Source organism: Sesamum indicum, linkage group LG5, assembly GCF_000512975.1.
Source record: "Sesamum indicum cultivar Zhongzhi No. 13 linkage group LG5, S_indicum_v1.0, whole genome shotgun sequence".
Classification (NCBI taxonomy): Eukaryota; Viridiplantae; Streptophyta; class Magnoliopsida; order Lamiales; family Pedaliaceae; genus Sesamum; species Sesamum indicum.
Genome location: NC_026149.1, coordinates 5,769,752 through 5,782,393, shown reverse-complemented (window position 1 = coordinate 5,782,393; position 12,642 = coordinate 5,769,752). Strand labels below are relative to the sequence as shown.

The 12,642-nt window shown below is 33.8% G+C and overlaps 1 protein-coding gene across 4 annotated transcripts; it reads right to left on the bottom strand.

Annotated features, from left to right (window-relative positions):
• On the bottom strand, positions 2,561-12,027 carry LOC105162119. Of its 4 annotated transcripts, none has more exons than XM_011080067.2 (6): positions 11,624-12,027; positions 11,472-11,509; positions 7,633-7,903; positions 6,957-7,240; positions 4,965-5,075; positions 3,027-3,156 (listed from the first exon to the last, which is right to left on the bottom strand). In XM_011080067.2, the coding sequence occupies exons 1-5, from the start codon at positions 11,912-11,914 to the stop codon at positions 5,006-5,008; spliced, it is 954 nt and encodes a 317-aa protein (XP_011078369.1). In that variant the 5' UTR covers positions 11,915-12,027; the 3' UTR covers positions 3,027-3,156; positions 4,965-5,005. The 4 variants fall into 4 exon arrangements, 3 of the variants coding, with proteins under 3 accessions (XP_011078368.1, XP_011078369.1, XP_011078370.1); XR_847821.2 differs by lacking the exon at positions 3,027-3,156 and adding an exon at positions 5,394-5,692 and having other exon boundaries at positions 11,624-12,026; XM_011080066.2 differs by lacking the exon at positions 4,965-5,075 and having other exon boundaries at positions 2,561-3,156; positions 11,624-12,011.

Here is a 12,642-nt window from a genome sequence, read left to right as displayed (position 1 = left end):
AAATTAGAATCAATTATATAACAAGTGTAATATATTTGTTATATTATTAGTGTACAGTTGAAGAAATATGAATAATTAGTTTAATTTGTCCAAATCTGATTCGAGAAAGAATTTTTCGTATATTGTTTATCTTATTTGTATAGCTCTTGATATTCCAAAATAATTGGTCTAAGAGTAGGATATTATGCTAATTGGATTTTTATAGAGAAAATTGTATTTTGATCCCAAAATATAGGATGATTTGCCGTACTTTTTGAAATCGTCAATATTTAGTCTCATACTTTAGAAAAATAATTGATCTCTCAAATTAAATTCTGCATTTGAAACAATATATTATATACATTCGTCAATCTTATATTTATAGAAAATTATATTTCTTTTACAATTATCTTTAATTATAGATATATTTAATTAATATTTTATTTACAACTAATTATTTTGTAGTGATTTTATTAAAAAAAAAAAAAAGAAGTTTATCGAGCTCGACTCGATAGGAAATGAGCTTATGAGCTTGAGCTCATATTATTTATATATGCTTCGAGCTCGAGCTCGAATTCGAACATCTTTCTTAAAAATTTGTCGAGCTCAAGCTTACAATAAAATTTTTGAACTCAACCTCAAACCAAAATATTTGATCGAGTTCTATTTGAGATCGACTCATCTACACCCCCACCGCTCGTACCCAAACATGATGACGAAATTGGCTAGCAGCCTCAACACGATACTGCTAACATGCCCAGGAAAAGTGGAATGCAGCTGGTAGCATGCCTCTATCGCCTCCCTTGAAAGCGGGAGACGGGCAATAGAAGTTGGAATGCCTATCCTGATAGAATCTGTTACTTTCGACACTCACACATATTGAACTACACTTCACTAGTCTTGCTTAATTTCAATTATTTTATGTTGATTATATTACCGACTTGAGCGTTAAAAGTGCTGATTTTTGGAAATGTTCGTAAAAAATTTTACTTTTTAAAGAAGTAATTTTTATAGAAAAAATTGAAAGCTGTAGAAATTTAAAAATAGGTAGTATTCGTAAAAAGAGTGCAAAGCAAAGACAAGCTAAATTGAGTATACAGAGTTTGGAAAAAAATTACTTGTAAAACAAACTTAATTATTTAAAAACCATTTTGTCAACATATGTTAAAGAGATACTATTTCGTTTAATATTTGCACTTATTTTTTGTTAATAATAATTTTTTTCTCAAAAGTAATACATTTTATTTCAATTATTATATGTCTTTTATTTAATTTTTATAATTATTTATCATTTATATTATTATAATATTGAATATGATTTAAAAAAATAGGTTTTAATTTAATAATACTCTCACTAAGTAATACAATTATTCATTCATACACAATAAATAAACTTACATATATGATTGCCAAAAAAATATTTTTTTATTAATTAATCACAGAAATTTAATTTATATTTTTTGTAGATATGAGGATATTATCAGATAATAAAATATAGCAATTATAAAACTTAAATATTGAATTATATAAAAAAATCATAGAAAAAACTACATTTTGAAATATTAGTATTGTTGTAAAAGTAAAAATGTGTTTAAAATAAAATTAAGTCGAATAAGTGAAATCATAGTGCGAGAATTCTTGAATCTCATCAAGTTGCCTCACTTTAGCTCCACAAGCTAAGCTTTATAACCTATCCCAATGTCTATGCATATAGTGCAAGAATTCTTGAATCTCATCAAGTTGCCTCACCTTAGCTCCACAAAACACCAGCGTGCCATCCGCAAATAGCAAATGAGAAATACGTGGTGCATGTTGAGGTACTACCATCCCCATCAAACATCCCCTAAGTTCGACTTCCTATAACAAACATGAAAATAACTCGGCACAAATAAATAAATAAGGTGACAAGGGATCACCCTGGCGCATCCCACGTTGCGGCAAAAAGAAACTGGATTGAGAACAATTTAATGTAAGTAAATATGAAACAGTAGTCACAAGCATCATAATAAGATCAATAAAAAAAACCAACAAAATCCTAATGAAGACGAACATGCATAAGAAAGATCGATCCAACTCGGTATAAGCTTTGCATGTCAAATTTGAAGGCCACATAGCTCCCTCTTGACTGATGATTCAATTCAAACCCAAGCAACACATTATCAGTCGTAAGTGGAATTGATATAAAAGCAAATTGTGTTGTCAAGATATTAGAAGCTAGAGGATGATTTCTCTAGAACTATTTGTACATGTTTGACATATATAGTTTTAAATGTTAAAATTAGACTAGTGATTTTCTTATTTATATTTATGATTTATCAAAACTAATTCTTACACAACGTTATATCTTCTATATGTATTTTCTGTAACATTTTCTCAAATTTATACAATGTCAGACAGAGAGAATCTCATAAATCTACCTCTGAGGACTTCAAATTGTTGGAAAATATCTAAAATGATAAAATTTCATTTTAAAATTGCTGTCCACTATGGGAAGCATATAAGAAAGGAACAACATCATCGAAAGAAAGGCCCTGGAAAAACGTAGGAGAGGGTCGAAGATCTCTATAAGTACAATAAAAGATGCATAGCAGGAACCTGCCTAGAAGATTTATCTCATTCATTAAGGGCATGTGCCCTTCAACGATAAACAGTCCCACAGACTATTAAGAACAATTTTCAATCCATGGGAGATAATACAATATGTACAAGACATGCTTTGCTACTAGCATACTTAATCACATTGGCTGAGTGCTATCAACATAAAGAAATAAGTGTGAGGCCACATTGGAAACCCAATTTACAGTGGTACCAAAAAATAGTTCCCAAAACCAGAGATCCAGTGCAAGGATTGAAGAGAAGATCAGCAGTGCAAGAGTTTGATACCGGTTTAAGGGCCAGCCGAAGACTTGGGCTAATTGTTTTAGGAAAGGAAAAGAACTACTTGTAAGATTCTTGTTTCTGATGGACCATGCTGTTATCCACTGTACCTGGGAGGGAACGAGATCAAATTCCTCTCTCAGACGGCGTCCCAAATCTGGCATGTGCCCACCCCCATATAATATAGCAATCTTATTGTTCCCATCATCAATTGCTCGATGTAACGCTTCAGTAGCTGCTCGGTTTCTTTCACCAATAATAACAGATTTCTCTTCCACATCAGCTGTCAACTGTGTGAACCTAAGAACAGCAACAATGGTTTCAAGTACATTCGGAAAGAGAGATAAATGGAGAAGAACAATGGTATTCTATTGAGACACATCCACATCTTAAGAAAATAAATGCTTTTCTGTTTGAGACAAATATTCATTTTATTTCTCATGACTGTAACAAGGCACATGGTTTCTGATATTTAAGTATCTAGAAAAGTAACAATAGAAGCGCCTGCTGAAGACTTCCATTTTATTTCTTAGCTTGTGTATTACTTCTATTTTTAAGAGTTCATACCAATAAATCCTTCTGAACTTGATCAAGAAACTAAGTTGACCTTCCACCTCTTGCTCTCGAATGCATGCGGTCCATGTTGATCACTTAAATTTATATAGCAGACAAGATTTGTCTAGCTATGTCCTATTTGCATGCTGAATATATCAATTCAATATGCTTAAGCTTAAGATCCCATCTTAAACTCAGTCTAGAATAAGCTAGGGTTGATCTCAAGTTCTATAAAAAAGGTCTGTTTCACATAGGAGTTCGACTTGCTAGCATGAACACCCATAAAACCACTGAGATAGCCAGTGCCAACGCACTCACCATGATCATCAAGGTTCCGTCGACCATGTTGTGTGCTTTTAGAGGCAATATTAACAAGCCAGGTTATTGCCCATACATCATCCGCAATTAGGGTCTGTCACAGTGTGTCTTTGATGGCCACTTGACACACATAATTTAACCCCAATGACACTGCTGCCAGAATCTAACCGCCAAAGGGTTCCTCTAACTCCAATGATAACTCTAAGACCTCCTTTCAGACACTAGAATCATAATTTAGTTTCCAAAGACAGCATGGTACTGTTTGGATAATGCCCACAACTGTCCAACAGGCACATGAAGAAGGCTGGCCAAGTATTCCCGCAGTAGACTTGGCAAACAAAAGCCGATCAAAGAGGGTAGACAATATAAAACCCAAAAATTATTATGTATTCACATTTCGCATTCCAACTTTGAAAGACCAGGTATGACCTACACTGAAGCTCACAACATAGCCATAAGCTACTCCAAGGTTAAAATCTACCAGATTCTCGACTAATGAGATATTAACCTCACAATATTCGAGAAATAAAATCCTCAAAAAGTAACCATTGAGCCTAGCAAACCTGAAACTTGGTATGGAGCATCTCTTTTACATCTCAGGAATTACCAACTAAAGTAATTTCTAGGTTGTTGCGTGCTAAAAGTGATGCAAGCAGAGGGTCTGGGCAGGACCATTCATCCACCCTAAGTCCACAATTATAGCATTTAAATCTTGATCTTAGTGTTTAAGGTCATGTGAGTTAAATTTTTAAGAATGATATTCAGTATTAGAAGAAAAGGTAAATGTTAAAAGGAAGAGAAACAGGAAGCACCAGGAAAAGGAAGAGAGACCAATAGTGAGAAGAGAAGAAAATTGGCTTTTACGAGGCGCAATAAAAATATTAAAACTAGCTTAAGTAAATGAAAGGGCAGTTAATCTTAGATTCTGTCAGCTTCATTTGACACTTATTTTATTCCTTGTCTAATTTCTAACACCATATTAATAATTCTAGTTTTCTATTATTTTATTAAAATCTATGAAATTGCTATAATTTTCTATAATCATATACATAACATCAAGATTTTCTCTTATTCATTTTTTTAGACACTTTAGTTGAGCTGAGACTAGTTTATCCTTTTACTTGTTTTATGTGTGAGTATAACTTGTTTACATTAAACTATACAGAAAGTTTTTCAACCATTTAACTAGTCACCAAAATATGTAAATCCTGGTTCAGCCACTGCTTGCTCAGTACCTGTGTCCACATTTGCTGGCCAGCTCACTGTTACTCCTTGGTCATCTGGTCAAGGCCCTTGCATTTCCAGGGCACCATGTCTTCACCATTGCATTTATACGGCGAGGACTTCTAAAAGGTTATCAGAATGTGAAAAATAGAACAAGATAAATCAGATTTTGGTATCTTGACCTTACATATCTTTTTGCATGTCATAAGTGTCTGATTCCATCACTTTTATGTAGCCTATTTATACTATGTTGAAAATAATTCTTGGTTCTTAGTATTTGTCTCTCCCCTCTTCATCATCCCAGTTTAGCAGTTTGTTGCATTTCTCAGCTTAGGCTAGGTTTTCTATTGCGCACGGTGGATTACTTTATCATTCTTTATAGTCTTACTTCATTAGTAGATTAAGATAAATACTGCTTCATTTCATATTCAAATTCTTACAATCTTTGTTTAGCCAGACATGGACTATTGCTGTTCCAAGTATTTTGCTTTTGTGTCCAGCATCACCTAATTCTGACCAACATTTCTCCCTAGCTCAACCAAACAGCACCATTGAATTTTCCTATTTACGAGTTTCTTCTTCTGGACAGTGAAAGCCCTTCTGGTTCAAAGACTTGTGATATTCCTTCTTCTATCAGTTTGCCATTGTTGGCAGAAAAAATCGCTTGACTGACATAAAACTCTGGTGAATAACCTTCTCATTCTTCTCTTATCTGTTCCTCAACAATCTGAAATTACAACTGTTTCGCAGAACGACAATTATGTCAAGAGTGGCAACATTTTTCATATCAAGGTCAAAGAAAATGACAGCTACTTCACCTTTTTATTAAACTTACCACATGAAAGGATGTTTTGTGCAAGCATGTGAAACCAAGGGACTCGATATCGACTCAACTTAATCTTGTTTTTATGTTTCCATATCTGAGAAAGTCTCAGAGGATTTAAGAGAAAGAAGCATCCGAAGTTGCTCTTAGAACTTCACAACATCAAAGAGTGATGCTTCTGAGAGGTTCTCATTTGATCAAATCATCATATACAAAGCTTGTAAACAATAATTCATCAACAATCCAAAACTCAAACAGTGATTTATTTTGAACTAAGGAATTATAACGGACCAAAACCATCAAAGAAAAACAAATTCTGAGAGGGAAAAAGTTAGCAAAAAAAGGCTTCGAAAGCCATCCACAATTAACCTAAGTAGTTATAAAACCCTCATTATATAATCACTCTTTTATGATGCTCAAGTCGTGTGTTACAAGAAATAAGCAACTCAGACCTTAGGTCTTTCTATTTTTTTAAAGATTTACTTCTTATCTCTGCTTTTGTTGGGAACCCTTAGTCGCTATGATTAATTTAAAAGATCCCTTCGCTAAATGCAAATCCTTAATCCAAACGCTACTTGAAGTGATCCTCTGATACACTTCATCTACATTCCATTAAACCTGACTTTTTCTTCCTCTAGATTCAACCCACCAATTTTCATTTCCTAAATCACTAAAGCAGCTCTCAAGATAATCAATATCAACATGTTGAGCTCAGCCAGGAAGCAGAAGGATATCAACAAGGAGTCAGACCCCATGCAACTTAAGCATAAGATAACTTTCAGTCAGCTCTGTCCATCTGTTCTTTCGGTTTTAAAATTCAAAAGCCCTTTTGAACAAGTATACTAGGTAAAATGGAAGCCTACTTTTGGGTCTGATTGTTGTGATTTATTTATCCAGTAATTCTCTGATCTATATTCTCAACACACGAAGAAAGAAACAATGTGGAATCAAGACAGGTTAATAGTTAAGTGATTGCTACAGTAAAATTGTTGAATGCTGATACAAGTAAGGAAGGTTCGCATAATTTTATTCACAAATGAGACATGCAGCAACTTAGATAAGATGTATAAACCTGCGCAAAAAATTAATAATCTATAAACTAGGAACTAGAAACATTCAGGATAATCACCAAAAGAGAAAAACAAAAAAGCAACTCAGTTTTACACATTTTAGCACTTACTCAGATGTTAGCCTCTTTGCTAGAAAAACTTTCATTGCCGCACCAAAGTCAAGCCTGGACAAGGCTTCCAATTCAGGAAATTCGGCTTGAGTTCCCACATCTGCGCAAACACTTCCAATGATGAGAAGACCAACAAGGGGCATTGGTACAACACGGGAGGCCCATAAAAGTTTGGATCTCCAAGGACCAAGATCCTCTCGAACAGGTGTAGGCTGCACTATGGCTTTAGTGGATCTAAGTGTCATATCTCTGGCAAATGTGAAGAAGCTCTCACCCTTTTCCAGCTGAAATGGATCAGGTAACAGATTTTGGAATCAGCAGATGAAAACATTTATTTTGTGAAGACAGAAAATAAAACCAGCAGAAACTGCTGTTGAAACTCATAGCAGTTACAGTAAATTTTTCTGAACCATCATTTAACTAGCCAAATTATCTAAAGAGAACATGTCAATCTTGTCAACTTTAGAGAAGGAACCAAATATATGGGGAAATCAGCAATTAAAACTTGATAAAAGGGTTAGTAAGCAGTAGCCTTTGTTGTTATCTTTCCAACTATTGTTATTTCCATTTACTGCAGTTATGTTGTCACATCATTGTCTTTTAATATTTCAATATATTAAATAAAAATATGCCTCGAGCAAAATAAATTACCTAGGCTACCATGGTGCAACGGTACCTGAAGTAATTTGAAAGTTTCAAAGTCAAGATCTGCATGGTACCAGTTTTCAGCCTGGTAATCAAGACAATCTAGCTGAAAATCGAGCATAAGCAGTTTAGCCATCTGCCGCTGAATGCATCCAAGTACATTAAATCCTCGTAAATATGAGCCCTTAAGTTTCTTTCTAGCCTCAGGGTTTCTTCTGTTTTCTAAACTTTCTCTGCTAGCAACCATCTCATAAAGAACACAATCATATGGCTCAAGTACTTTTTGCAGTGTAGTGAAGTACCTGCAAAGACATGCCCCTCAGACCTTTTCTAGCAGGTAATAAGCAGGTGCATTAGCAAGAAGATCAAAGTACAATTAACACACAGCTCCCATCTTTCACCGACACCACTTTTTCATTCTTTCTTGTTCCAATTTCCGAGTAAAACAGACAATGAGAAGTGAAAATTTGGACATTTTAACTACACTGCCAAAATGAGTCCTTGGAATATGCTTATGACCATGCAGTTTGCCAGCAAGGGGTTTTTCTTCTGATGTGAAGCACCTTGAAAACAATACTTCACCTTAAATTCACCACATGCTACAATAGCTAGTGAGAAGTTATTTTTCATTAATATAAAATCTATACATGAATAGAGAAATATATAGCAAAAAAGTCGCAGAAAAATTTTCCACGAAGCTTCAACCATCTTCATGTCCTTGTTCTAATCAGCTTAACATCATCAATATAAAACCAAATGAAACAAAGGCTCAGTTCCCAGCAACAAAATCTTAAGCATTTTGTAACTCAGGAGAAACACAGGAAAAGAGAATGCAAACAGAAAAAAATACTTAAACAAATGCATATAGTCCTCGACATAGCAAGATTATTGCATATAGCTAATACATTGTATTAATAGCACAAATGATATCCATCATCAGACCCAGTTAGTGAGTCCTATAACAGAAAAGCTTGATGTCGGTCCCTCTAGGCTCCAGTTAAAAAAACACACAAAAATCTTGCCATGCAATGATGCATTCTTGAAATAGGAAATGCTTTCCATGTGTGCACATATATATACAGTTCCATTTGCTGATCAAGGGAGAGACCACAGGTCAGACAAGGTGCTACAGATCCAGAGTGACCAAGGCATTTCAAATATGACCAGCTTACTAGCACTTTCAAATGATAATAAAACTCCAACATCCCCTTGACATTAAGCGGCACTTAAAAGTCAAATTATCATATAGAAAGACGAATGCTGTATGTTCATTTTCATTTTTTTGAAATACTTCCGCTGTCCCGACTTCATCACATGGTAGAATTTTTCATGTAGCCTCATATCTCAAGGGTTTGGGGGTAGCATAAGGGTGCAAACTGCTCGAGCTCGAAAAACTTGAATGCAGTTGCCCAGCATTTAATTTTGAGCTCAAGCTCCACGAGTTCTTTTTGAATGGCTTGAACTCAAGCTGAAGCTCAGTCATGCAAAAAGTACATAAATTAGAATTTGAATTAGAAAATGATTTCAAAAAATCAAAATCCTTTTCAAAAATATATATAAAGGAATTAGTTTGACAATAGAACTTTTTATTTTGACTTCAATTTAAAAGGGAATTCTTAGTTTTATATCAACAAGCAAGATAACTCCAAGAACTAGATCCACAATGGAAATGAATCTAGATATTAATATGCTTTTTATAAGTAATTGTTCAAAAGATTTAAAAAGGATAAACGGATGAGGCCATTCATTTAACTCATAATTTGTTTGCTTGATAAAAGAAATAAAAATATTATCAGTTTATAAATGGCAATAAACTTGGGAAAGATTTAGAAATATGGATCAAATCATATTCGCAATAGGTAGCTTCATACAGTTATATATGAATTAAATTAAAAGGAAATAAATATGAAAAACTTCCATTAATTGTTGTTGTAAATCATACAAATAATTGTCAGGATAAAATTCTCTGTTTGAACTAAGACATAGAATAAGTTAATCACAAGTTTACAAGGATTATACACACATATATATACTGGTAAAATATATATAAATATTCACTAGATAAGTATGAAAAATTATTAACTTTAAGAATGTGGATGTTTTAATTTCATTCCCGAAAAAACATTTTGGACTGAATTATGAAAAGATATAAGCGATTGTATATATAAAACATTTCAGATTGGACGGAAAATGAGAATACAATGGAAATTGATATTAACGAAGAAAAATAAAAATCTTGTTACATTATATTAAATAAGTTTTTAAAAAATAGGAAAAACTCACAAAAAAGAGGCAAAAGAGCTTGACGTTGACCAACAAAAGTCCCAATGTGATCTATCAAGCCAACTAGATTCATTTTCAGCACCTACAGTAGCATGAAGCAAAATTCATACAGCAAAACTCCAGGAAGAGAAATAGAAGAATGTAGTCAACTTGGTAGGAGCAGTGTGGTGCTGACCTATTCTTGCAATAGGAACTTCAGACTTGTACAAGTGTTTTGTATAAATACATATATTTTTGTTATCAATCAGAAATAGAACAATAGTGTAACAAACTGAATAAAAGGAATCACTAGGGTAATCTAGATTAACTTCTGCTTATAGTTTCAGAAAATGTTTTATGAAAATGCTGTAAAATTCCCTCTTCCTTTCATTTAACTCTTACCAAAAAAAATGAAAATTTGTTTATAAGAGAGGGTTGCAAGAATCTAGGAATTGACTCCATAGGTAAATTTAACACTTCCCTTGAAATTACACGATTTGGTCACTTGCTTTCAAATTTATATTAAGAATCGGTTTCTGAAAATGGAACCTTCTACAAAAATGGGATTTAGGTGTTAAAACTCTTGTTGAAGAGAGGTGTTGGCTTCTGAAAATACTTGCAGAAATAATCTCAAAATGAAAAAACATTTCAGCATGATAAAAGCAAGAAAACATGCGAACATGATGAATACGACATACTAAAGCAGGTTTAAGACAATAAAGACGATACTGAACAACATTACAAACAATATGACTAATTTGGCAAACACAATGAGACTCAAATCAATATATAATTTTCTAGACTATAACAAATTGGAATTTGAGTCAAATCTGAAAAGAAAGAGAGATGGTGTTCACATGCGCAAGCAGACAAGCTAATACATAGAGAAGAGAAGAGAAGAGAATGATGAACAGCCTACCACTGAAATCTTAATGCTGCGTCCAAATTGGAGCAGAGGAATAAAATCCATAGTATTACTATGCCATGAAGAGTTCCATGACCTAGCTATTAAACTGTATCATACTAGAATGAAATAACATGAAGGGCGTACTAAGCTACGAGCTGATTGTTCAAAAAATATCAATGAAGTTAGTTGCGGGTTTTATAATATTTACGTAAGCAAAATATTTCACCATAACTGTCTTTTCCTCATGCATAATAGTATCAAGTCTATATACTCATGCTGAAATTTGATCTGAGCCACTGCCGCCACAACTATCAAAGGACAGCACAACTAAATAACTGTGTCAACAGGTACCAAACAGAACTACAATCTTCACTCAAGCCCTTGCATGATAATCAAGAAGAAAATCTGCTCACTATAATATGTAGCATTGTATAAACTAAGGCCTCGATCATGCAATTCCTAACAGTTAAAACAGCTCGGGCTTAGTCGCCTCATCTCCTCTTTAACTTGGTTTGAAGGACTTCAAATTCATGATGATTGCTTCCCTTTTTTCTTCACTCAATGCATATATATCACAGATCATTTATGACAATGCATCACACAAAAAGATGCCTTTTAATCTCCAAGTCCAAACAGATGCATATCGGGCAAAATAAGGAAGGGCAATCAATTTTCAAACAAAAATCCTCCGAAAAGCTTACTCCTTGTCGGCAATATGAATCGTCGAAACCAAGTCCACCTACACAGGCAACAAAAACAAGAAAACCACTCACCAACCCTAGATAAAGAAGAAGAAGAGAATAAACTACTCCTTTATAAACCCAAAAACAAATCATAAAAATCGAATCATTACCTGCAGAAAGGGTTGAAGAAGGGACCAAGGGAACTTCTTGCGGTAGCTCACAACAGCAGTCTGCAACTCGTCATGGTTGCTCCTCTTGAACCTCATGAAATCAGCAATGGAATTGTTCTGCAAAAACTGATCCGGAGATCCATCATCAATCTTGGACAAAATCCTAAATCTTGAACGCCTGAGTCTTGTGGTCGCTAAGGAGAAGCAGGAGCGGTGGGAGTCGGAGGTGGAAGTAGATGAAAACGAGCATGACAATTTTGGGTATGTTATCGCCAGAGAACTATGAACCATAGCTTTCTGAATTTCGTCGTGGATAGAGAGGTTGTGAGAGTGTTTAAGTCACTCAGATTTTTTTTAGCCATTTTTCTATATTTATTTTTTCAATAAAGAGGAAAATACGACCGTTTGAAGCCATAATCGGGTTTTCGGGGCATCTGATAGGAGCTATGATTGTCAAAGTGTGGGTATCGTTCTATCTAAATATAAATTTAAAACAAGCCCAAGACCTTTAATTAATTGAACAATTAATAAGTCCAACTCAATGTAAATTAATTCAATTAATTTAATTGAATGTAGCCCAAATTTAATTAATTTCATCAATTAAATTCTTGAATTTTCTATCAAATGGGATCTCTACGTAAATAATCGTATTATTTACTTACACAAACTGATTAATTTAAACTCTTTAAATTAATTATAATTTTTAAGAATTAATTCCATAACTAATTCTCCCACCTTGATAGGGATTCATGTGTGGTCCTTTAGGTTCATCTTCAAACTATACTTGGATTAATGTTAAAAACAATTTAATTGGTAAATGATTTGTACTAGATTAATTTAATTTAATTTTATTAAATGCTTCTGAGTAACCATTACTCCAAAAGCACCGTTACCATGGTTGGTCATTTAGCAACAGTCCATGACACTAGAGAATAGTGAATATTAAGTGAAACTATAGGGTTCTGAGTACACACAGGTACGATCTTTCCATCTGCTATCTCCCGATTTTAGTTTAAGGG

Excerpts from the sequence above, each read along its gene's own strand:
- LOC105162119 (XM_011080066.2), bottom strand. The coding sequence starts at position 11,914 with ATGGTTCATAGTTCTCTGGCGATAACATACCCAAAATTGTCATGCTCG. Across the intron at positions 11,510-11,623 it reads TTCTTCAACCCTTTCTGCAG|GTGGACTTGGTTTCGACGAT; the intron begins GTAATGATTCGA and ends TTGCCTGTGTAG. Across the intron at positions 7,904-11,471 it reads ATTCATATTGCCGACAAGGA|GTACTTCACTACACTGCAAA; the intron begins GTAAGCTTTTCG and ends ATGTCTTTGCAG.